This window comes from Aphelocoma coerulescens, chromosome 8, assembly GCF_041296385.1.
Source record: "Aphelocoma coerulescens isolate FSJ_1873_10779 chromosome 8, UR_Acoe_1.0, whole genome shotgun sequence".
Lineage (NCBI taxonomy): Eukaryota > Metazoa > Chordata > Aves > Passeriformes > Corvidae > Aphelocoma > Aphelocoma coerulescens.
The window spans coordinates 642,861-668,258 of record NC_091022.1 but is presented as its reverse complement, the minus strand read 5'-3'; the positions used below and the strand labels follow the sequence as shown (position 1 = coordinate 668,258).

Here is a 25,398-nt window from a genome sequence, read left to right as displayed (position 1 = left end):
TAGGGCAGATAACGCTGGAACAAAACCATTGCTTCCGTGGTGTGAGGGTGGCTGTGGGAGCCTGGAGAGGAATGTGGCTGAGTATTGTGGTATCCTGCCAGGAGCAGAGATGCTCTCAGGCCACATGAGGGAAATCCCAGGCAGAGGAGGAGTGAAGCATCTGTGCTCCTGTTGTCCCAGCAGGCGGGGCAGGGGGTGTGGAGGAATGGTGCCCTTGGGAGCAGGAGGACAGATTGGTCCCCAAACCCCACCAGGGCCTTCAGCAATTGCCTCTAGGGTTCTCTGAGTGTCTTTGGCTTCACGAGGCTGGGCAGAGAGGGGCTGCAATGACACAAGGAGCACCGTGGAGCTCAGCTGTTTGGGGTGGATATTTTTGAGCTGGAGCCATCAGAATTTGGGGCCAGAAGACCCAGGTGGACAGGCAGAGGTGTTGCTGGTGGAGACTGTGCAATCTGTTGGGGTTCTCTGAGCCCCCTCACAGGGACCCCACGGGACAGCACTGCCCCGGGCTCTTTGCAGGGCAGAATTGGGCCATCCCTGGCGATGTGACCCCAAGAGAGCGGGAGCAGAGCCCTTCAGTGGCAGGCAGGCACCCGCTCTCTGGGCGATGCGGGGCTGCCCTGCCTGTGACTTGGAGCCTTCCCAAGTGCCTGTCAGTCACCATGGCTGGCCCTGTTCTCACTCACACACAGTATTATCTCTACCCGCTGCTGCAAATTGGCTCTGAGCAATCCTTGATCTGTCAGCATCGCCTACCCACTCTCAGATGTCACCAGCCCCCGCTGCTGCCCTGCTCGGGAACGTGTCTCTCTGAAATGTAATAATTCATTAAGTTGAAATTAACTTTTTTTTCCCCCCTCCCCTTTCTGCCACCCCTTCCTCCTTCTAATGGACAAAAGCAATTAAGCTCCATTAGGGATCAAGTGAGTGGGAAGTGACTCCGTTGGAGATGCTGCCGCAGCTGCACAGACCCTGTCCCTGAGTGCGTGTGGCACCAGCCTCCTGTAAATTAGTGCTCCATGAGCAAAAGGACTGGGTAGGGGGAAAGTGTTTCTTGATAAGCTGCTTTTCCAATGCCCCCATTCCCTTCTGCAGGAAAAGGTGGCTTGGGGCTCAGCTGGTCCTTCTAGATGGCTTCCACTGTGGGCACATGATGATGGTTTCTCTTGCCATGCAGCAAAAGGAGACACCAGCACAGGAGCTGCAGGACAGAGGGATGGGCAAGCCGGAAGCAGCAGAGTGGCCAGGTTCCCAGCTGATATAAATCAGGGGGAGCTTCCCAAGTGCTCCCAGTTGCACTCAAGCTGAGAGAGTTAGGGTTGTTCAGCCTGGAGTGGAGAAGGCTCTGGAGAGACCTTAAAGCCCCTTCCAGGGCCTAAAGGGGCTTCAAGAAAGCTGGTAGAGGGGCTTTGGACATGGCCATGTAGTGACAAGACAAGGAGAAGTGGCTTCCCACTGACAGAGAGCAGCGTTAGGTTAGATTTTAGGGAGAAATTCTTCCCTGTGAGGGTGGGGAGGCCCTGGCACAGGTTGCCCAGAGCAGCTGTGGCTGCCCCATGTCTGGAAGTGTCCAAGGCCAGGTTGGATGGGACTCTCGGCAGCCTGGTCTAGTGGAAGGTTTCCCTGCCCATGGCAAGGTACGAGATGGTCTTTAAAGTTCCTTCCAACCCAAATTGTTCTAGGATTTGGTATCTATGGGGTCTGGGAAAAGTGCTGCCGAGGCTGCCATGGAGTTATGGCCTGTGGGGCAGAAGTGGGAGGACCAGAGGGCCAAACCAGAGGAGGACAGGCAACTTCCCTTCCAACTCTAACTCCAAACAGCATCTCCTCATTCCTCGACATCCCAAATTTGCAAATGAAGTGCAGTGAGGGTACAGCCAAAATGCTCCTGCCTTTCCTCCAGCTAGAGCAAGGAGGGATTTCAGCATAGCATGCCCAAAACTGAGAGTGCATTTGACTGTTGGCTGGGGAGGTCCTTCCTTCTCCCCCACCTCCTCCCACCCTCCTTCCCTTCACTTAGGCTGCTTTTCTCTTCCTTGCCTTTTGTTTTCCTCCCCTTCCCTGCCCCAGGAAGAAAGTCTCATTTCAGTCTGAAAGCCACTGCTGGAGGGGGAGTCATTTGATGCTTAATGCCAGAGCGACAGGAAACTTCACCTTCCTGGGGTGGAATTAAAAACGCTTGAATTGTCTGGGGATCTTAAACAAGAGATGCAGGGAACATTCCGGGCTTTCCACACAAACACACGCACGCACACACACACACGCACATGCAAAAGCCCACACAGCATCAGGGTGTAATAGCTCAGCTGGGGTAATGCACTTGAATGCTCTCTGCAGCAGACAGACCAGCTCTTTCAGGTCTTTGGAACAGTTTTTATTTTTTGAGGCCTGAGATTGCTGCTGGTCTCTGGGGAAAGAGATGTTCCTCTCGCAGAGAGAACAGTGCCATTTGCTATTTGTAATCACACTTCCCTTGGAGCATCCTGGGACCGGGATGGGGCTGAGGGCATGGGCTGAGACTCGGGGGTGGGACAGGGAGTGGTCATCACACCTGGACAGCTCTTGTGAGACACTGAGATCCAGAGGAGGACAGGGATGTCTCAAGTCCTGGGAAAATACTCCAAGGAGAGGCTGGAAAGGAGAAGGATCCACAGGAGGAGGGGAAGGCAAGGGACAGGACCTTCTGTCCCCCATCCCCTCACTGCCTCTTCACAGTGCCTGGTTCTTATTCCCTGAAGGGACACACAGAAGCTAAGCTGGCTCTGGATTTGGGAATCACTGAGAGCATCCTCCCTGAGTGGCAGCAGCTCCCAGCTGGAGCATGCAGGACTGAGCAATCAAGCAGGGGGTTTGCTTACATCCATCCATTCCTCCTTTTCTCCTCCCTGATCATTCAGCCATCCCCGGGCCATGCTTTGGCTGGGGATGGCCGTGCACGTCCCCAACAACCACTTTGGTCCCTGCTTTCTGTGCCATGGTTCCCCAGCCCCCTGGGCACCCTGCTGCCCCTCAGCCCTGCTCTCACCTCTCCCCTCTGCCCTTCCCCAGGGAGTTTGCCAAAGAGCGAGAGCGCGTGGAGAACCGCCGAGCCTTCATGAAGCTGCGGCGCCAACAGCAGATCGAGCGGGAGCTCAATGGCTACCGGGCATGGATAGACAAAGCGGGTAAAGGATGGTGGCCAGTGGGACATCCGGGGGGACAGTGGGCACCACAGACTGCTGGTTGTGCAGGGTGGTGGGGATAGAAAGGAATCCCTGAGCCCCAAAGTGTCCCCAGGGTGCTCACATGGTAATGTTGAGCACACGGGAGAGCTTGGTGTGATGGTCCCACCAGGCTGCCAGCAAGGACATCACCAACCTCTGGTGAATCCTCATGTTCTGTGGCATGAAATTGTCACATTCTGTGCCCGAGACACGTTACATCTCCCGGGAGGCTGTGAGCAACATGGCTGTCAGCTGTGCTCTGCCATGCTTTCCTTTCTCCTGGTGTTTGCGGGAGTCCCCTGCAGTGGTGGGCAGTGGGAAAGAAGAGCAGTGAACAGGAGTTTTCCAGTCAAATCTCCTCCTGGAGCCATCTGGAGGGGATGCACTTACTGGTTCCTACATCGAGACTCCTGGACCAGGGCTGGGGGTGGTGGAGGTTCCTCCTGACACGAGGCATGACAGCCCGTGGGTGTTGGTTCCCAAACTGCCACAGCCCATGTCCTTGCTTGCTCCTCATAGGAATCAGGTCAGTGCAGTCAGCTCTGGGAAGGGAAGATTTACACTTTCATCCAGCGCTCAGACTTGTAAAAGATGGACGTCTTGAAATGAGTCCTGAGCACCAGACCTCAGCTTCAGCCCTGGGCTGGGTTGTTTGAGCCCCAGACCTGCCTGCAATTTTCAACTTCTTTAATGAGCTTAGTGATGGCAGGGGGAGAAGGGCTGATTACAAGTAGTTTTTCTTTCTGATGCAATGTTTGGTAGCTGCCACTTGTCACCCTCCAGAATTTGCTTTTGGGCCCTTAACCAGTACTTGGTAAGAGTTTGCAATCTAGAGCCAGCCTCTAGGCTGGGGAAAGTTCTTAGGTACAAGGCAGTGACATCTCCTGACGCTGAACTGTGTGTTTTGCGTAGAGGAAGTCATGCTGGCTGAAGAGAACAAAAACTCGGGGACCTCAGCCTTAGACGGTAAGACCAGCAATGCCCTTAAAATCTACCTGTCCTTCCTTCTGCCTGCCTGGGGCTGGAGGGTCACACCCTCCAGCTGTGATGGGAGGTTCGGGGAAGCCCCAGTGGGGTCTGCAGCCCAAGAGAGGGGTGAGGGGAGGTGGATTGGCACCATAGCCCCTGAGAGAGCGTGGAGGCTGGGAGGCGTCAGATCCCATGAGAGGGATAGCTCTGGACTAGGATCACCGAGGTCTCTCTGTCCTGCTAACAGACATGAGTACTGATCACCAGGTCCTGACCCTGAGCTGGCTACTGGCAAAGTTGGGCCACTGAGACTCCAACACCTGTTCCTCTTGCTTTCCCAGTCCTCAGACGAGCCACCATCAAGCGGAACCGGACGGATGCCATGTCAAGTGACGAGCACTGCGTCGACATCTCCTCTGTGGGCGAGCGGAGGCTGGCGCAGAGAAGACGTCTTAATCCAACCTTGGGTCAGTGCAGTCTGCAGCTTGCTTCCCCCAAACCTCTGCCAGCTGATTGGGTTCCCAGAGTCACACCTATCACATGGAGAGTGTCACAGACCAGCCATCTCTGCTAGCTAACAGCAAACCTCCTGCTGCCCCCTGTGCCACATAAAAACTCTCTGGACAAGTTGTGCCCCATAAGAGCAATGTCCGTGAGCCATCTGTCCTGTCTCATGTTGCAGGAAAGGCTGAAGCATCCAACTCCTTGTTCCCCTTCTTCTCCTTCAGGTAACCCCTCGAGTCACTCTGGCCTCAAAGGCGCCAGGGTGGATGGTGCCTCCTACTTACGGCACAAGGAGCGGCTCCTGCGCATCTCCGTTCGCCACATGGTGAAATCCCAGGTCTTCTACTGGATCGTACTGAGCCTGGTGGCTCTCAACACTGCCTGTGTGGCCATCGTCCATCACAACCAGCCAGCCTGGCTCACCCACTTCCTCTGTGAGTCCCTGGGCTTGGTGCAGGTGGGAGAGCTCTGCCTGGGCAGGAAAAATCTTCTTATCTCCAGTGGCTGGAGGTTGCAGCACACCCTCACTTCTTGCCTCAAGGCACATAGGGATGAAACCTACCACAGTCATGCTGGTGTGGACCTGAGTGGGGAATAACCTCAGCTCCATTCACTGTTGATAACAAACGACCATGCACAGATATTTAATTCAGCTTTGCCCTTGGCCCCATGGCCACTGAGGGCTGTCTCAGCCTTGTGAGCAAACATGGAGGAGTTGTGCTGGCTTCATGTCCTTCAGGTCTGATGTGTTTGTCATGAGAGAGAAACAAACTGCCAGTCTCAGCGGAGTTTATCCCAAAATTGTGAACAGTGGTGATGGAAAGCTTGCTGGAGAACCACCTTTGAATGCGCACAAGCCATTGCTGGAAAGGTGTGAATTTGCAGAGACGGGACTGGTCATGGCCGAACACCCTGGTTAATATCTTTGTGCAGAGCATGGTGAGGGAATCCCAGGTTTGAAACCAGTTACTGGAGCCTCCCTGAGCCCACCATGGGCCAGGGCACAAGGTCAGGTCTCAGAAGCACTGCAGCCATGTCCTCTGCAGCGTGGGCTACTGCAGAGTAGCGTGGTCAGCCCCACATGTCACTCCTGAGCTGCTGCAGTGGGGGCAGTGCTGCTTTCTCAGACTTGTTATTCTTCCTCACCTTGAAAATGTCCCTGTCAAGCCCTGGCTCTACCCAAATCTGCAGTAGTAGGCTCAAGCCTGCCAGGCTCCCAGCACGCTGCGGTGTTGCACGGCAGCTGGTTGTGGTGAGAAGCGTCTTCTGGGAAAGGTGAAGAGCCAGGCTCTTGCCTGCTAAATGTTCATGACATAGCTGGAAAAGCTTTTCACCAGCTCTTGGCAGTTCAGCTCTGTTTCCCTGGCCGGGTTCCAGCCATGCAATGATTTTAATCCAGGTTGATAATATTCCTCTACCGTGTCATGTGGTTGATGCCTTTGCAGGCTCCTCAGCCACTGTGGTTTAATGCTGAAGAGCTGTTCTGCTCCATGCTGGCCATGCCTGGACCTCTCAATCCCCTGGGACACTGGTGCATCTTCCCTGAATGATTGACTCATGGGCTTGATGCTCTGTTACACACAGTTTAGCTCCTCACAGATAAAATTGCCTCATCCCAAACCCTGAGAGCTTGGGGATGCAGCACGGTCCTTGACTTGTCCCATCTCTGTGGTGTTCTGTATGGTCAAGTGGTGGATGCATGCAGGATGCTCCACACAGCTCGGTGTCCCAAGCCTGCCTGGGTTTTGTCTTTCAGACTATGCAGAGTTCCTGTTTCTTGGGCTCTTCCTTCTGGAGATGTCCTTAAAGATGTACGGGATGGGGCCACGCCTTTACTTCCATTCTTCCTTCAACTGCTTCGACTGTGGGGTGAGCGGCCCCAGGGATGCTCTGGGTGTGGAGGGAGGTGTTTGGCAGGGGTCTGCAATGCAAGGCACTGAGGGGGAGAAGAAGATGGCCCTCACAGTGGGCAGGGAGCACTTTCTGCTGGGACAGCCTGAGACATCAGGTCCTGGACTGGGTGGTGGGTGCCTCATCTTCAGGGAGGTTAAGATTTCCTGCAACAGTCCATCCTGAGCCTGTCTTTGACATGTGGCTGTGTCTGCTTCTCAGGTCACAGTGGGAAGCATCTTCGAAGTGGTTTGGGCTATATTCAGACCAGGAACCTCTTTTGGGATCAGTGTCCTACGAGCTCTTCGTCTCCTGCGCATATTTAAAATAACCAAGTGCGTACCCACCGTCAGTGCCTGTCATCCTCTGTCTCGGACTGTGGCTGCAGCCCAGATCCAGTTGCTCCTGCTCTCCTGCTGATGGTGTCAGCATCACTGCCAGTACTCCAGCAATATCTTTGTTTTCTAGGTACTGGGCGTCCCTGAGGAATTTGGTGGTCTCGCTGATGAGCTCCATGAAATCTATTATCAGTCTTCTCTTCCTCCTTTTCCTCTTCATTGTAGTCTTTGCCCTGCTGGGAATGCAGCTGTTTGGAGGCAGGTAGGTTGTTTCAAGGCTGAGGAACAGGAATTTCTTGGTGTTAAAGCCAAGTGATGACACCCTCTTTAGGGGCCCAGCAAGACTGTAGCCTTCCCCCTCAGTCTCCTCCCAGTGGTACTTCTCCCAGACAAAAATCCTGGCTTGAGGGCTGCCTTTGGGCTGTGTGGGTCCTTCTAGCCAGGAGACCTTCTTGTTTCTGGCACCAAATGCTCGGGAGACCTTTTTTGGAGTGGGGAAAGGTCCTCCTAAACACAAGAGAACCGATAGCACAGCAGTCGGGGGTTTGGTGGCCTTGGTATTTCATCCCATTTATGTTCACCTGGTTCCCCTTCCAGGTTTAACTTCATGGATGGGACTCCATCGGCCAACTTTGACACCTTCCCTGCAGCCATCATGACAGTGTTTCAGGTAGGAGCTGGGCTGCCAGGAGACACAACCAAAGGGACTTGGGACCCCCTGCTTACTCCCCCATGGCTGGGAGAGGTTCTTTGCACCAAACAATTTCCTCTCTGTCAGCTGTTCGGTATAACTTGCTTCCTCCCTCTCTTGCACAACAAAGTGGATGGAAAGAGATGGAAACTCTTCCACCTCTGTTACAGAAGATGAAGAGTTTCAAAACTCTTCTGAGGAGGCTTTAAACCCTCATCAGTGTCCAGTGGGATCTCCCTCAGGTGCTGCAGCTGCAGAGTTGGGTTATCCACTGCACAGGGTCTCCATACTTGGTTCCTGTGTGTTGGTGGCACAGATGTCCGGGGGATGGGAAGGTGCAGGTGACAGAGGTGCTGCATTGTCTTCCTGCAGATCCTGACAGGCGAGGACTGGAACGAGGTGATGTACAACGGCATCCGCTCCCAGGGAGGCGTGCGCTCAGGGATGTGGTCCTCCATCTACTTCATCGTCCTCACCTTGTTTGGAAACTGTATCCACTGGGCTGCTGTGCTTTTAGTGGTGACAACCCCATCTCCTCTCCTTCTCTGGGGGCGTCCCCCTCCCCATTTGCTCTCCTTCTTCCCCTCCCAACTGAGGGAGACCCACCACACGTGTGGCAGCGCTGGGTATCCCAAAGGCAGAGAAGGAGCTGGGTGGAGGTGCACTGAGGGCTGTTTCTGTGGGATGGGAGAGGAGTTTGTGCCTTTGCCTGAGCTGGCGAGGAGCTGTCAAGGCCACCCTCCCCTGGGAGCTGCAGATACACATGTCCTTAACACACAGCTTGTGCATCCTTAGCTGCTCTCAGATACTCTGCTGAACGTCTTCTTGGCCATTGCCGTGGACAACCTGGCCAATGCTCAAGAGCTCACCAAGGTATGTTCCTGCTGCTCCTTTTCCTTCTCTCATGGAGAGAGTAGGGGAAAAGCCATTTAGGCTTTGATTTAGGAAAACTCTTAAACCTGCTGGTCTTTCCAGGAACGCCCACGCTTCAAGCATGGCTTTAACTATTTCTCTGTTTAAACTCCCCAGTCCTGTTTGCCACCAGTCAGATCGAGATAACCTTCATCTGTTGGATGGGATCTCATGTGGGGACTGTTATCTGCCTGAGCACTCTGGAGATGTGGAGTGGGAAGCATTTCCCAGTGGTGTCAATATTTATTCCCCATCTGCCTACAGGGCAGAGGATGTGATTTAGGATGCAATCTAGGCTGGTGCTTAGCTGTTTTTAAGACCATGCTGGGAAATATTCAGGGAATGCTAAATTGTTGGGGCACCATCTGGATAATGGTGAGTAGGAGAGAGCTGCAAGGGTTGTTGCCGCTCTTTGGAGCAGAGCAGTGATCCTGTGGTGCCCAGATTTTTGAAGAGCCCATGCTATTACTCGTGTTGCTGGGGCTCACTGGGAGGCTTCCACGCTGGCGTAAATCTGACCCAAAATGGGGCATGGTGCTGGTTTGCCTGAGGGGTGTGTGCAGGGGTCCCTGTCCTCCCTCCGTGGGTGCAGATGGCCCTTCTAGGGGCTGTCAGCTGCCGCTGGGATGCAAGGGATGGGAGAGCCCCACGGGTACCAGCAGCATCAATTAAGAGAGCGCTGAGTTTTTGAAAAGGCTGAATGCTCGCTAATGACTCCTAATGACATTCTTTGCTCCGGAGACACAACTGTACTCATTAAAGCAATCCAGTCTCCGGGGTCATTCATGGATGCCTTACCTCCCACTCCATTGGGGGGATGCCTGTCTAGCCCCTGTGGCTGTGAGGAAGGGAGGGCTGAGCTGGTCTGCGCTGTCTGGGGTTGTTCCACCATGCTCAGCCCAGCTCTCGCCTGGAGTGGGCTGGGTTCACTTATTTAAGCAGCACTGACGCCTTCGGGAAGATCTGGTGTAGTGGGGAACTTGCATCCCCATGGCACAAGGGAAATAAAGTGTCTCTGGAAGTACAGGTCCTCCTCTATCCCTCAAGCCTTGGCATCAAGGGTGGCCCTGTGCCTCCCTCACTGCTCCCGACGGCTGCGCTTTCCCTTGGAACCCCAGCATCCTACTGAGCAATGCCCATCTTTTCTCCGCAGGACGAGCAGGAGGAAGAGGAGGCCTTTAACCAGAAGCACGCCCTTCAGAAAGCCAAAGAAGTCAGCCCCATGTCTGCCCCAAACATGCCTGCTATCGAGTGAGTGACTCCCCAACACCACCCCGGTGATCCCCCGAGCCCAGCCAGGCTTAGAAGGGCACAGAGCTGCAGCAAAGCCTGGCATGGCTGGCTGGGAGGGCTGCCACAAGAAAAAGAGGTCCCCACACGGGATGACTCCCTCTCTGGGCATCCTCCTGAAGATGCATGGAGGTCTAGGAGTGTGCTCCCCATGAGCAGCAGTGCTTTTAGGGAGGTGACAGCTTGGGGAACAGGTCAGCAGGGAAGTCCTGAAATTGCCAACCTCTACACCAAGCTGCAGTCTCAGTGCTTGGGCATGGCAAAAGTATGATAAAAGAGGCTTTCTGCCCCAAATATAGAGCTCAAGCACTTAGGGCTGATGGTAGGAGGCTGGGGAGGAGGAAGGTATCTCAAGTTATTCTTGAGGAGGGGTGATATTTGTTCCTGGGGAGTGTTTCTTCATGGCAGAGCTGCAGGAGAGCAGCCAGGGCTGGGTGAGAAGGGAGCAGCGGTGTCACAAATCCCCCTCAGGCTCCTTCCTTGGGAGTGAATGCAATTAGGAAAGATGGAGCAGTTTTGTGAGACCATGTTTGCTTGTACAAAAATTTGATTTGGGCGAGAAAAAAAAGCCCCAAACCACATAAAGCTCCAGCATGGTGTTAAGAAGCCTCATCTCTGCATTTCAGCAGGAGAAAATTCTGGTTTTTCCTTCCTATATGCCTTTTTTCTCTTTATTTTGAGGTGTCATATGGTCTAAATCACATAAAACTTTCAAAGTCAACATTGGAACGAGGCGTTTTGATTTGTTTCCCAAAACAGTACATTTCAGTACAGCTGAAGGGATTTTTTTTTTTTTCCCTCTTCTTTTTTTTTTTTTTTTTAATAGAATCCCTTCCCAGGGAATTTTAGGTTTTGTTATGCTTTGAAACCCAGCCAAGCTCGTATACGGCAGAATCTCTTGCAGATTTGCTGAGAGAAACTGCTGTCTTCAGGCGAGTGCTGATCTGGGGGGGTCAGAGGCAGCGTTGGGAATAGCCCCCTCACTGGTTTGGCAGTGGTGGGATGCTGTGGTCCCGCATCCTGCATGGTTTTAGGGGCAGCAGGAATGGGGGGTGCTTGTAAGCCCTGCCTGATGCCCCAGCAGCCACAGATTTCGCCCTGGTTTGGGGGTGATGGGATGTTCACAATAAATCTGTGTCTGGCCAAGTACTAGGGGAGTTTAGGGGAGAGTTCAGGTGGAGTCTGTATGTTGGCCCTGTTTCTGGATACCAGTGGGAATGTGTTGGGTAAAGGGAGGGAATAGAGAGCTTTACGCTGCAGAAGAGGCTGAGGAATGGACAGATAGGAGAGAGGAAGGGGGGAGATGGAATATATTAGGGCAGTAAAGGATTTGCCCACACTGCACATCCCTGATAGAGCTTTGCAGTCATTGTCAGACAGAGCTGGGTGAGAAAACCGATCTTTTTAATCTTTCCTTGTTGTTCTGGTGGCATTGAAAGGGGAGGTATTGATATTCACAGGGCTTTTTTCCAGCTCCTCCCACTCACCAGGATGGATTGGGGTCAGATCCAGGCAGTGCGATGCCATGGGTTAGGCTTGATGGTGTTGTCAGCCTCGGGTGTGCTTTTGGTGGTGCTGTGCTTGTGCCAGCAGCTGGGGAGGGACAGTGGGGACAACACAGTGGTGGACAAGGCAGAGCAGAGCTGGCACAGAAGGGCTGCTGGGAGCTCAGGGCCGGACTCTGCCTTTGGGTGTGCACGGATGCAGATGGCTCCATTTCCGTGCAGGTACCTGGTGCAGGCATCTTCGTGCAGGCGTTCCTGCCCGCGGAGAGGCCCGGCGGTGTGGGGATGGATGGGTGCTCCCACGTGGCCAGGCTGGCAGGGGTGGCCACGGTGCCCATCGGAGCACTGTGTTCGGAGCTGGGCGCAGATGGTTGGGGCTGCTTGGCGCGGGGGCGGCTGGATGGGCGCATGCGGGCGCTGGCGCGCGTTGGTGCTGAATGCGCTGCGTGGATGCATCTGGAGGCTCCGCCACTTGTTGTGGGAATGTTGTGGGTGCCTGCAGCTCCATCCCTGCCTCGAGCATGGCACTGGGCCCACCCCATGCATGGGGCTCCATGGAGACCATAATCACTGGCGTGACTGGAGCACCTCTCCCGTGAGCTCAGGCTGGGAGGATTGAGGTTCAGCCTGGAGACCTTAGAGCACCTTCCAGTACCTCAAGGGCTACGAGAGAGCTGAAGAGAGACTTTTAAAAAGGTGGTTTTCTGACAAGTGATAGGACAAGGGGGAATATCTTCAAACTGTTAGGAAGTGGTCACAACACCAAGCCTGCGAGAGCTCGAGAAGCATTTGGACAAATGCTCTCAGGCACATGGTGGGATTCTTGGGGTTGTCCTGTGCAGGGCCAGGAGCTGGATTCAATGATCCTTGTGGGTCCCTTCAAACTCAGAATGTTCTTTGTTTCTATGATTGCATAGTCTCAGGGCAGTTTCCTTGGAGCTGTGTGTATCTGAATCTTTTCTGTGCAGATACAGAGGATAAAGCCTGGAATCTCCCCCGCTGCTAATATGTGTGAAGGAGTGTGCCAGCCCTGTTAACTTGCTCTGTGCGGGGGCTGATCAGGTGACAGGAGCTCTGTGGCATCGCAACCTGGGCTTGTGCCTCATGTTTGCCGGGAAACTTCACGTTCCCCTCTGTGCTCCCAGGGCAGCATCAATCCACGGTGATGGCTCTGAGCAGCTCGAGGCTGGCCTGATGCATGGCTTCCTCTTTCCAATTGCTGTGTGTTTCTTGGGAGAAGTGAATTTGGAGCAGTTTGAGACAGCGGTTAAATATCCAAGAATGCCTCGGAGCTTCTGAAGGACTGGAGCCTGCACTGCTCTCCTGGTGCACAGTGTGGGGAAGGCTCCCAGGGAACAGGAGTGTCAGCGTGAGTGTGGGCAGCCTGTGACCAGTGTGCCGGGGGGGGCTCACGGCGAATGTGCAGGGCCAGGATGAGGCTGCTGCCCCGACCGGCTGCCCAGGGAGGGGGAACAGCTCTCTGCGCTGCCCACAGGAGTGGAAGGAGGGGATTGAACCCGTTTGTTTTTCCTTCCCAGAAGAGACAGGCGGAGGAGACACCACATGTCGATGTGGGAGCCACGCAGCAGCCACCTGTATGTGGGCGGCGGGGGCGCGTGTCCGTCTGTGGCTCCTGTGCTGTCTGTGCGTCCGCGGGGCCGGGGCACACCCCGCTCCCTTCCGGCCTCCCCGGCAGGGATGGGAGTGGGAACTCTGTGTGTGTGTGTGTGTGTGTGTGCTGTATCCGTGTGCCCCCGTGCTCCCCGTCCGTGTGTGCGCGGCTCGGTGTGTGCCGATCCCCCGCGCGTGGTGCCGTGGTGCCGGCGCCTGTCGCTCCCCGTGGGTGTGCGGTGGGGTGTGAGCAGTGCCCGTGCCCGTGCCCGTGTGTGCTCCTGGGTGTTTCCCTGTGCCGCGGGGGTGTCGGGAAGGGCACGTTTGTCTTCTCCTGGGTGTTGTTTTACGACACTGCAAAGGTTTCGTGGCATAGCCCAGCTCTCCACATAGATAAGCCCAGTGCAGCTCCTTCCCCCCAGACAGTCAGAACTGCTGCTCCTAAAGCCTCAGGCAGGCTTTCTACCCGGGATGTGCTGGGAGAGAGGCAAGGAGAGGTCCCTGGATGCAGCAAGAGGGCTTGGCCCATATTTAAGGTGTCCCCAGGCAATCACACAAGAGGAAGGTGGTCCCTGCCTGTCTGGGATAGGGCAAGCCAGGATGCTTGGCTTGTCTTCTTCTCCCAGAAGCTGGACATGCTGCCTGAAAGCTTCAGGGCAGCAGTGAGGCTACTGGGGCTGGTCATCCATCAGCCTGATGACTTCTGAAGGGGCACAAGCACAGCCTCAGCCCCATTTCCAGCCCCTGCCAGCACCAGAGGGAGACTGACGGAGTCTCAGCACAGCCTGTAACCCTGGCGGTGGCACTTCCTTCTCCCTGGGATTCCCAGATTAAATCCAGGGTGGGTGCTCCACCAGGGGATGGTGTGGACAGCCAGGATGGTGACCCCTCCCTGTCCCCCGTTGCAGGCGGGAGCGGCGCCGGCGGCACCACATGTCGGTGTGGGAGCAGCGCACAAGCCAGCTGCGCCGGCACATGCAGATGTCCAGCCAGGAGGGCATCAACAAGGATGAGCCCCTCATCAATCCCCATGCCAGCATCTTCCGCAGGAAGAAACCTGGGGATGGCGTCACCCTGGAGAAATGCACTGAGGAGCAGGGGAAGGGTGAGCGGCCCCTGGCCGAGGGACCTGAGCAGCCAGTCCCAGGGGCCAACCCCAGCGGTGGTGAGGACAGGACATCGCCCCGGGCCAAGCGGGACAAGGACATGTGGCAGCAGAAATCTTGCCACGGGAACTGTGAGCCAGGAGAACAGGACGGGGCAGGAGGCAGCATCGAGGACAGGGCCAGGATGAGGCAGAGCCAGCGGCGCAGCCGGCACCGCAGAGCCCGCATGGAGGGCAAGGACACGGCTGGCATCTTGGGGAGCCGCTCGGCCAGCCAGGAGATGGGGCTGGAGGAGGCCAGCACCGTGGAGGGGGCACAGGACGGGGACCGGCGTGGGGACGTGGCTGCAGCAGAGGCGCTGATTCCGGGGGAGCCAGAGGCGAGTGGGGAGTCCATCAGGTTGGTACCTGCAGAGAGCATCTTGCCCTTCCCACAGCTCCTCATTTGCTCTTCTTCTCATATCCCCGTATCTTCTCACACCTCTTTTTCTCCCCCGTCTCTCCTGCAGGACAAACGGGGTCCCTGCTGGTGATGCTGATCTGATTGGGAGCGCTAAGAAGGGGAGCCCCCCACATGCTGGAACTGAGCTCTCCCAGGGGAAGACGGGCAACCTGATGGAGCAGGACTGCAGCAGCCCAGACACCAGTGAGCAGGCGCTGCTGGAGCCCAGCCGCACCGTGAGCCGCAGCGAGCCCGACCTCTCCTCCATCACCCCCAACACCGAGAAGGCCACCGAGAGCACGGCCATCATGATCGATGTCCACGACTCCGCTGTGGTACAGAGTGAGGACCTGTCTCTCTTTCCTGAGCCCCTCTCCCAGCCCTTGGGGACCCTGCAGGGATGGAAAGCTGCTTGCATGGCTTTTCCTATCCACATCCCTCAGCTGGGGGGGATCTCCTTGCTGCTCCTTGCAGCACTTCCCTCCAGCAACCCAGTTTTGCAGGGGAGCCCAAATGCTGATGTGCCAGCATCCCCTGGGGCCCATGTCCCTTTCTCACCTCTTTCCATCCACCCCTTCATCTGATGCCTCATTTCCCCTTCCTCTCTGCCTGGGCAAAACTCTTGTATTCCCTGTTTTCCTGGCACATCTGTAGCCTCTGGCAGCTCGCTGTCACTCAAACCCCTTAGCAGCATCCTCGCTGTCAAGGTGAGCTGCTTTAAACAGTGTTAGTAATTAACCAGCAAGGTGAAAACTGGCCTTGTTAAACCCATTTCACCTGTTCCATCCCAGCAGCTCGTGTGTTTTCTTCCTGCCTAGTCTCTCTCCCTGTAACAGCACAGGGATTCAGAGCAGGAAGGAGAGGGTTGCCCGGGTGGCAGGGACACCCCAGGGTGTTGTCTGGGTGCAAGGCCAGGCAAAGGCTCTCGCTTTCCTGCAGTTAGCAACAAGACAGATGGTGAAGCCAGCCCCTTAAAGGAGGCTGAGATCAAAGAAGATGAGGAGGAAATGGAGAAGAAGAAGCAGAAGAAGGAAAAGAGCAAAACGGGCAAAGCAATGGTGCCGCACAGCTCCATGTTCATCTTCAGCACCACCAACCCGTGAGATGTTTTTTCAGACTGGGGCTGGGGAGGGCTGCAAGGGGAAGGACCCCAGATGTCACCAAAGACAAGGAATTCCTGTGGGAAGGAAGCTGAATACCTCCCAAACAGCCTTGATAAGCAGCCACAGTGTTCCCCAAGCCCTACATTGCTCTCCCTCTGTGGCAGCCATGCTCATGGCTCTCTCTCCCAGCTGCTGATTGCTAAGCTGGGATTTTTATTCCTTGATTGTTATATTTACCTGCAGTTTTCTGCACCACTGTAGCTCTTTCCCAGCTCCAGCAGCCTGGAAGAGTAAGCACCCCAATTTCTCAAGGACTTTCTCCCTGCCTGGCTGTGGGGCTGAGACAGCTGAGAAAAGAGATTAGCAAGTCCTAATACCCTTTGGGCTCCCTTCTTTTGCTCCTCAGACTTTGCTGCCCATCTTCCCACCCTGGAAGGCAGCAATATGGGGTGGGCTTTGCATGTGGGCTGTGGCTGGGGCCTGCCAAAGGCTCACAGGTGGGGTGTGGGCTTTGTCCCCACAGGGTGAGGAGGGCCTGCCACTACATCGTGAACCTGCGCTACTTCGAGATGTGCATCCTCCTGGTGATCGCCGCCAGCAGCATCGCCCTCGCTGCCGAGGATCCCGTCCTCACCAACTCCGACCGCAACAAAGTGATTGCAACCCCCTCCCCCCACCAGTGCAGGCAGAGCTCCTGTAGGATTTTAGCTCCCCGTGCTGGGGCGCGGATCAGGGCAGCCGGTGGCAGCACTTGCACCACACCATGGAATCTGTCTTTTTCCCCATCACCTTCCTTTATAAACCATGGGAGTCACTCTCAGCTTCCCACATGTGAAGTTTAGAGCCTGGGGAGGGACCAGGATGCCTGGTCAGCTGTAAAGCGGCTTGAACTTTATGCTGGTATGGACATTGGTATGGGGCACATGCTCCTGGCTAGCATCATCATTTCCAAGCCATTTGCATGGGGAATGATTCCCTCCTGCCTGCACAGGCTGGGTTTAGGGCTGCCATGAGCTCTTAGGGACCAGGCTGAGTTTGGGACAAGCAAACCAACCCTGTGTCTGCCCCTGAGCCAGGCAAGCTGCAGCATCTGGGTGTCTGGGTGGGCAGGGTTTGCTCAGCAGCAGCTGCAGAGCACCTGTGCCCTTTCTCTGCAGGTCCTGAGGTATTTTGATTACGTCTTCACTGGCGTCTTCACCTTCGAGATGGTGATCAAGGTAAGAGCCCTGACAGGCTGCAGCATCCCTGCAGCCAGTGGGAAATAGCTCAGTTTTGCAGTTCTGGTCTTAAATTTAGGTGGTGGAGACCTTAAAGTCTGGTTGTCAGCAGTGGTGGTTTGGAGTGCTCAGCGCCTCCCTTATCAGCCTCAAGGCTTCCACAAAATATGAAGTCCTACACGCAGGACAAGTCTGCAGTGTCCCTGTCCCCCAGCTTGTCCCTTCCACTTGATGTCTGAGCTACTCATTCCCTGCCTGTTTTTCTCTCTGTATCTCCCCTCCAGATGATTGATCAGGGCTTGATCCTGCAGGATGGCTCCTATTTCCGGGACCTCTGGAACATCCTGGATTTCATCGTGGTGGTGGGAGCACTGGTGGCTTTTGCCTTGGCGTAAGTGGCCGTTGTCCTTGTCAGCTCCCTGCCTTCCCTTGGCTGGGGTGGGAGAAGGATGCAGCCATGTGTCATGGCTACTAGACTCTGATTTCATTTTGTATTTTATTTCTCTGCACCCTTCTGCTCTGCTTCTGGGATGGCTCCTGGCAGTGGTGCTCTACAGATGTATTTCTCCTTGTTAGTCAGAAGCTGGTGAGCAAGCAGGCAGGGAGCAAGGCAAGGCAAGCTGGAGAGGCTAGGAGGAAGTTGGTGGTGAAAGTGGATTTGAAACAGAGCAGAAGGGGCTGTTAGAGAGAGGGAAAATGGCCTAAGGGTGTCAGAGCTGGAGTTATACACCTGCTATGAATCTTGGGGTGCACAGAGACAGCAAAAGCAGCAGCCTGCCAGGTGGAGCTGCCCTCTGAACATGTTTGTGCTGGAAATGGTACCCCTGGCTGGTAACTTTTCCTCTGGTCTGAGGGGGACATTGCTCTGGAGCCCTGCAGGAATGGCAGTGAGGCCAGTGGGGTTTGTGCCAGCGTCTTCTGTGGCATCACGGAGAGGGCTGTGTGCTTGCCCTGTAATGTCCCCACTGAGCATCGCTTTGAGATTGGGCTCTGGTACAGAGCTTGTGGCACCTGTGGGTACTGGGATGTCCATGGTGCCCATGCCATGGAGGGCAGGAGCACCCAGGAATGAGTTTCCTGCTGCTCTGATGTCCCCTGTGCTGCTGGCTGGGGCAGGTGGTGCAGTGAGCACAGGAAGGGATGTGTGGTGCCAAGGTGATGCTTGCAGGAAAGGGGCATCCCCTGGTCCCCAGGTCCCTGTGCCTCACTGGTGCCCGAGGAGGGAGATGAGGAGAGAGGAGAGGCTCAGGCTTCTTTGTCACGCTGTTGTTCTCTCTTTGTGCCTCTGACACTGGCAGCAGTGGCTGGTGAAAGGGGAGGGCCTGGCAGCCACGCAGACGGGAGCCTTGGCCTTGTCCACAGCTCAGGTACCGTGCGGGGCTCTCGGGGTGGCCGGGTCCGAGCCCCGAGGTCGCTCAATGGATTACAGCCTGTAATCCATCCCTCCCATCTCACCCTGGACTGGGCAGCAGTTCCTTCTCCTGGTTCTCACCCACTTGTACGCCCCCTGGCTCGTTGCTTGTTCCTTCCTCACTCTCCTACCCCATTCCTCACCCGGTGCTTTCAGCCCCTGCTCGCTCCTCAGGAAGAGCATGGGAGAATTCAGTTCACTCAGCACAGGGATGAAGCAGCCCCTGGGGAGGGCAGGGGGCTGACTGCAGACCCTGGCATGGGGAAGGGGCATGGGGCAGGTTTGCTGGCTGGGGACAATGCTCTGAGCCTCTGGAAGGCCACAAAGGCCACCATGAGGATGGATCAAGCATCTCCAGGGCCTGGCTGATCCCTCCTCTGCCAGGGCAGCCCCTCAGAGCGTGTCTGCAGGGTGCAAGGGCATCAGCAGCCTGAAGATGCACTGAGTGGTTTGACGAGGAGGACAAGGGAGCCTTTTCCTTCCGAGTCAACTTCCATCAAGAATTTTGATGGCTGAAGGAGCACAGGTTGTTGGCTCAGCCTGCTCCTGGGTGGACGAATGTCCTCACCAATGTACAGTAATCGTTTACTGTCCCCTTGCCCTCACCCCACGAGGGTGGCAAAATTCCTGTGGTGGCCCCTGGAGATGGCAGGGCCCAGCACCGAGCATGTGGGGAAGCTGCCTGGCACCTTCCAGCCCTGCTTGCCACCTGCCTGCCTCCACCTGTCCTCCCAAGGGAAGGACGTTCCCTCTGGGCATGGGGCAGCTGAATTCTCAAAGGTGAGCAGCCCCGTCGGCCGTGGCACCAAAGCCCTTCCCATGGAGAAGGCCTTGGCGTCTCCACACACGTTTACAGCAAGTATTGGTGTCTCCTGCTCTGTCTTGTAGCTGTAGCTGGGTAGGTACTGAGCTGCTTGTGCCATGGACGGGGAGCTCTTTATAATGCAAACCTGCAGGATTGTCTGTCTGCCCCACCTCCAGCGTGGCTCCTGCTGGAGGAGATGATCTCATGCCTTCAGGAGTGAAAGGAACAAAGGCACCACGGCGATTTCCGATGGGTTCCTACATTATAAAGCATTTATAAGAACACCTGCCTCTCCCCTCAGCAGCGCAGCACCGCCACAGCCGCGGGAGCTGCAGGATGTTCACCAGCTCTCCATGTCCCAGCCTGCCGCCCTCCCTCCCACCCTCCCTCCTGGTCTCCAGGGGAAAACTCTGGTGGTGATGTTTCAATCCGTCTCCTTTTCTTCTCCCTCTGTGAGCTCTTTGACGTGGGGCAAGGGCAGGGGGAGTGTCCTCCTTCTCCTTCTCCTCTCCTCCATGATGCTGGTTGGGAAGAGCAATGCCCATGGAGCAGCTGCAGTGATTACCTGGATGAGAGCAGCTGGTGACTGAGTCCAGAACTTCCCAGCAGGAGTGTTGGGATGTGCCATGCAGGTTTCCCGTCCCTTTTGCCTCCCCTCTGCGCTCTGGTTTTCCCACAGGGGTCCTGGGTGGCTCTGGGCACAGCAGGAGGTCTTTGAGCTGGTTCAGCAGTGCCACCATCACCCCCTGGCTGTCTGTGCCATGTCCAAATCACTGATAATGAAGTGTCCACCCACAAAGGCATCTCTCTATGTGCCATTGTGGCTTGTCCACTGCTCCCTCGGAGCCCACACATCCTGAGAGAGAGGCTATCTCCATTAACCATAGCTCTCCACATGGAAAGCTAATACATCAATCCATACACAGCCTAAATAAAAAGCTGTAAATCTCTAAAGAGTTCAAATTAAATTATCTGAAATAACCAGAACCACAACTAAAGACCCTGCTCGCCTTTGCGTCCCTCCAAGGAGGCATTTCACAGCAGTTTTGCAGCGCTGCCCAGAGGTGGTGAAAAGGTTGCTGGAGAGGTTGAGGGGTCAGTGTGGAGCCCTCGCCCTTGATGTGCAAGGGCAGATTACCCAGCAGAGGTGTCTCTTTCCTTGCAGCATCTCCTTGTGCCCATTGGCACGAGGGTCTGGAAGCAAGAAGGACACATATGTACTGCAAAATAACCTGGTGTGAGGCAGGTCAGGACAGAGGTCCCACCACAGAAGTGCTGCAAAGTTAAATTGTCACCTTTTCAGCACACCTCCCACGTGTTGGACCTACACACAGCCAGGGGCTGGGATTAGTTTCATGTGTTCTAGGAAATGTTTTACTTGTAGGCTTTGCCCCCGGTGCTGAGCACTCTGTGTGCGCGTGGCAGGGACTTGGCTGAAACAGGGACAGGGGCTTGGTTACAACCATGGACCTTGGAGCCCACCTTGGCTTGTCCAAGTGAGTGTCCTGCTGGCTTGCAGGAGATCCTGCACTGCAGCTCAGGCTCTTAATCAGCAGAGTTCTCAATAGAGGTGATTTAGCAGAATTTGGATGGGAACTATTGTGGCTTTGCAGGTAGATTCCCCTGGAGGCTCCTGCCTTTGGCTCATGGTCCCCCCACCACTTCTGGCTAAGGAGGACCATGTGCCTTCCTGCTGCTGCCCACTGTCCCACCCCATGCAGGTTCCTCTTGCAGCAGAGCTTTCACTGTGTGCCCCCCACCCAAAACCTCCAGCAGGGAGGGCAGGAGGGGCTTCTGGATGAGTACCTCCCTGGAGATGTGCCCCATCCTGAAGGGCACAACGTGGTCTGCTCATCGTGCCTTTCACCCAAGGTCTGGGGTGGTGGACAGCTGCTGCAGGGTCCCCATGCAGCTCCCATGATGCCTTTCTTACCTTCCTTCTCTCTTTCTTTTTCTTCTGGTGCTGCTTGGTGGCTGCTGGGCTGGATCGCCGACAGGAATGCTTTGGGGTAACTATGGCACTCGAGATATTGCGGGATGCTGTTCCTTGGGAATGCAGGGGGATGGGTGCAGGTGGATGTCAGTCTGTCCGACACCTGAGCAGACCCTTAGCTGCATTTTCAGGGACTGCAGCACGCTGCTCTGCAGGCACTCCTGAGTGAGATCCTGAAGAGATCCCCCCTCAGCAGATGTCAGCCACTGCACACTGTTGGGGTGTGCTTGGTAACAACTTGCACCAGCTGAGTGCTGCTCTCAAACCCTCACCCCCATCCCTCAGTCAGATGCCCCAGCCCCTTATCCAGGCCCTGATCCTCAGCAAAGCAGGAGCAAAGTGAGTCCTAGGTCTGTTTGAACAGTTGCTTCCCATGCATGTGAGGGCTGTGCTCCCAGGGAGGACTATTAATGAGTGGTTTTGTTTACATCTCATAATGATTAAGCCCATTATTGTACTCCCTGTTGCATTAACCCTCGCCAAGGAGCTGTGTAATTGGGAGCATCTTTTGTTGCAAGTAATTTCCTTGACATTTTTCAAGGGTGCCTGGTGGATCCAAGCTGTGCCACCTTCACCAGGACCTTGCTGCTCCACCCTGAGATCCAGTCTTTAGTTAAAAGACAAGAAAAAATTGCCCCTGGTATTGTGGTTGGGGAATAATCATCATTTTCGAGAAATGAGGGTCACAAGGGGGCTTTTCTAAAGAATTCTACTGGTAAGCTCTGCCTCCCTCAGCTGACTTGGGGTGAAGGCAAGAGTAGCCCTGATCCAGAGAGATCGTAGCGACTCTTCCATCTGCCTTGGGCAGGGACACCTTCCACTAGACCCAATTGTTCAGGGCCCCACCCAACTTTGCCTGGAACACTTCCAGGGGTGGGACACACACAATTTCCCTGGCAAGGTAGACCCCATTGAGTGCACCTCCCTCATTTTATTATGAACTTCTTGCAACTGATAGGAAAAAATTTGCAGCAGTGGTGACCCTGTGCAAGCCCCATTTGCAAAGAGCATGTGCCTGAAGGAGGGAAGCAAACCTTGTGCTGCCTTTGCCCTGCAAACCTCCTGGCACTGCCTGCCCCAGCCCTGGCATTGCTTCCCACAGCCAGGGGTTTGTTAAGGTCACTGGAAGGTTGCTGATCCCGGGAAAGAGAGGATTGCCTTGTTTTCCATCTCTGCCGGCTGTCAGCGCACGTGTTGGAGGAGCCGCGTTTAGGTGGGCTGAGCGCTCAGCGATCGCACGTTTGTGCCCCTCCTGTTCCCGTCTTCGCACGTGCTGGAGGGGTGTTGTCGGCAGTTTAATGCCTCAGGGCACCCAGGTCTACAGGGTTATTGTCTCTCTGTTCCATTTTTGGGTGCGTGTGCCTCCCTCCAATGTGGCAGGACCAACAAGGGCCGGGATATCAAGACCATCAAGTCTCTCCGTGTGCTGCGGGTCTTGAGGCCCCTGAAAACCATCAAGAGACTGCCCAAGCTGAAGGTAATGAGCTCCATCTCCTGCCTTACATCCTCTTCTCCTGCATGGACTGCTGGGAGCAGGGGTCACACAGAGTGATTTGCTTGTGAGTGATCAACAAGTTGTTTTCAAAGCTTTTTGTGTGTTTTAGGAGCCCAGTCTGCAACCACAACACCCTTCAGGCTGCTTTGTGTCTGGAGGTGCGATGAGTTATTAAAAGCAAGCCTGGACCACTGCAAGGTGTCCAGAAGTAGTTCCTCTTCAGGGAAAGTGGGGCTTGAGTGGACAAAATGGAGCAAAGCCCAGATGTGCTCCTGAAAAGTAGGGCTGCCCTAGTTTTGGATAGCTCAAGTCTCTTTCCAAAGTCTGCGATCTTTCCCACTAGAGCTTGCCAACAACTTGGGGTGTTGTGTGCTGTGCTGTCATGGTGTTGCACTGGAGAGGGATTTCCCATCTCAATAATGGGATTATTTCTGCATCACAGGTAGGATTATCAATTTCCCTACCTTAGCTGATAGCGTACAGAGCCAAAAAAAGAGTATGAGACACATCAAGTCCTTTTTTCTTACTTGTAAGTGGTTTGGCTGATTGATGAGAGCCAGGGTGGCAGCCCAGAAATGTGGGGTTTGACCCCAGCTTTTCTTCCTGATCAGTGGATGGAGTCAGCCCGTGTCAGTTCATTTCTGGAAGTGCCTGTCTGCACCATGAAACAGGGATAAGGACAATCCCCACTCAAAGTGCTGTGAGAACCAGGTCTGAGAGCACTAAGGGACATGCTGCTGTGGCAGGCAGAGGTATTTGCTCTGCCTTGTTATTTGGGGTGATGCAAAACGATGAAGTGTTTACTAATTAGTCTTGAGTGCTGCTAATTGCATCATTAGGATGGTCCCCTGTCTGCTTCCCTGGTTGCAGAGAACACTGAGGCTACAAATATCCATCCCTGGTGCTGTCTCCGGGGCTGCATGGTGCCTACATGTGTGCTGTGGGTACTCTGGGCATTAACCTCATTCACAAAACAGCTTTTGGCATGGGAGAAGACCCAGCTCTTTCCCTCTTTTCCCACCAAGTATCTTGGTCTTGGTCCTGCCCTTTGCCAGGGCTGTGGGTTCCCCAGGGTGAGCTCTGCCGTCAATTTCAGGCCGTTTTTGACTGCGTTGTGACATCTCTCAAGAACGTCTTCAACATCCTCATTGTCTACAAGCTCTTCATGTTCATCTTTGCTGTCATCGCCGTGCAGCTCTTCAAGGGGAAGTTCTTCTACTGCACTGACAGCTCGAAGGACACGCAGAAGGACTGCATGTAGGTGCCCCATGCAGTGGGTCTGGTGCTGCTGACCCCTCTGGCAGGGGCAGGGTGCTGGGTCATGTCTGCTGTGGCTCCCCATTAAGTCCTTGGCCATGACTTGCTCATGGGGTGGATGGCATGGGCTGAGCCCTGTCCCCAGTGCTGTGTCCCATCCTTCTATGGGGTGCAGAGGCCCTCAATTCACTCCTGTTCTTTCCTCTTTCGCTCTTCTGTTTTACTTTCCCCTTCTCTCTCCCCTTCCTCGTGGCTGTTACCCAATTTCTCCCCATTTCTCCCTGCGGGAGGAAGGGTGACCCCTGCACATACCCACGCTACCCCCAGGGTTCAAACCCACCATCCCATACTCTGGCAACCCAAAACCCAAGGTCACTCTCCCTCCCAACCTTGCAGAGGGAACTACGTGGACCACGAGAAGAACAAGATGGAGGTGAAATGCCGGGAGTGGAAGCGGCACGAGTTTCACTATGACAATATCATCTGGGCTTTGCTCACCCTGTTCACAGTGTCCACCGGCGAGGGGTGGCCCCAGTGAGTATTCTGCTCAGTCTGTCCCCTTGAATAGGGGTGGTCCCATTCCTGTTGGGGTAGTCAGGTTACACCCAGTGGGACTGAGAGAGGAGCTGCTGAGCAGGGGGTGGAGAAGAATAACAATTTATACCAACACAACAGAGCCTTTAGCCCCCCTATGAGGCTGGGCCGTGGCTGGGGTTAGCTTCTTCCTTAGGGAGCGAATGATGGATAATCCCCTTTCTGCATGGCCTGGCGATATATTTTAGGTCAATATTAGGGATAACAGTAGGACTAGACCTCTCTAAATTGGGCAATATTTTTCTCTGTGTCCAGAGCACAGGAAAATCCATTTTTCATCAGGGACACAGCAAAGCACCGTAAAACAAGCTGTAGCCATTTAAAAGGGTCATCCTTGAAAACAGATTAGGACAGAGCTTTACCTTGTCATTACACAAGCATGGACAGACAGAGCTGGGTCCAATTGGAAGTGATGGACATGTCCCTGGTTGCTTTTCTTCACCTCTCTGCCCACAGGGTGCTGCAGCACTCGGTGGATGTGACGGAGGAGGACCGTGGGCCCAGCCGCAGCAACCGCATGGAGATGTCCATTTTCTATGTCGTCTACTTTGTGGTCTTCCCTTTCTTCTTCGTCAACATTTTTGTGGCTCTCATCATCATCACATTCCAAGAGCAAGGAGACAAAATGATGGAGGAGTGCAGTCTGGAGAAGAATGAGGTATGGTCTGGGGAGGGGGAACGAGGATATTTCCATGGGGTTTTTAGCAATTTGGGAGCTTGGAACTCCCTTGATATTGAAAAGGTGAGAAACCCATGAGCCAGCTGCCTTCCCAGATCATGGAGGAAAGAAGCACAGCAGCCACCACCTCCCAGGTGTCCATGGGCCGGGGTCTGATGGGCGCTGTTTCATTGCAGAGGGCCTGTATTGACTTTGCCATCAGCGCCAAGCCCCTGACGCGGTACATGCCCCAGAACAGACACACCTTCCAGTACCGCGTGTGGCACTTCGTGGTGTCCCCGTCCTTCGAGTACACCATCATGGCCATGATAGCGCTCAACACCGTGGTGCTCATGATGAAGGTGAGCTGGTGGTCAGAGTGAGTCTGTCCCCTTTGTTTGGAGC

General features: G+C 54.9%; 1 protein-coding gene across 1 annotated transcript in view; it reads left to right on the top strand.

The window, feature by feature from the left end:
- CACNA1E (calcium voltage-gated channel subunit alpha1 E) overlaps positions 1–25,398 on the top strand; it is a 105,812-nt gene that overhangs the window by 59,387 nt on the left and 21,027 nt on the right. Inside the window, exons 9-32 of the mRNA XM_069023196.1 lie at positions 3,049–3,164; positions 4,116–4,169; positions 4,514–4,594; positions 4,901–5,110; positions 6,433–6,545; positions 6,789–6,901; positions 7,035–7,166; positions 7,502–7,574; positions 7,968–8,085; positions 8,401–8,468; positions 9,661–9,758; positions 12,841–12,897; positions 13,822–14,418; positions 14,528–14,802; positions 15,400–15,559; positions 16,087–16,216; positions 16,721–16,780; positions 17,065–17,171; positions 20,994–21,005; positions 22,370–22,466; positions 23,581–23,741; positions 24,138–24,275; positions 24,792–24,993; positions 25,191–25,355. Of these exons, the coding sequence (XP_068879297.1) occupies positions 3,049–3,164; positions 4,116–4,169; positions 4,514–4,594; positions 4,901–5,110; positions 6,433–6,545; positions 6,789–6,901; positions 7,035–7,166; positions 7,502–7,574; positions 7,968–8,085; positions 8,401–8,468; positions 9,661–9,758; positions 12,841–12,897; positions 13,822–14,418; positions 14,528–14,802; positions 15,400–15,559; positions 16,087–16,216; positions 16,721–16,780; positions 17,065–17,171; positions 20,994–21,005; positions 22,370–22,466; positions 23,581–23,741; positions 24,138–24,275; positions 24,792–24,993; positions 25,191–25,355 (3,337 nt within the window). The remainder of the gene's footprint in view (positions 1–3,048; positions 3,165–4,115; positions 4,170–4,513; positions 4,595–4,900; positions 5,111–6,432; positions 6,546–6,788; positions 6,902–7,034; positions 7,167–7,501; positions 7,575–7,967; positions 8,086–8,400; positions 8,469–9,660; positions 9,759–12,840; positions 12,898–13,821; positions 14,419–14,527; positions 14,803–15,399; positions 15,560–16,086; positions 16,217–16,720; positions 16,781–17,064; positions 17,172–20,993; positions 21,006–22,369; positions 22,467–23,580; positions 23,742–24,137; positions 24,276–24,791; positions 24,994–25,190; positions 25,356–25,398) is intronic.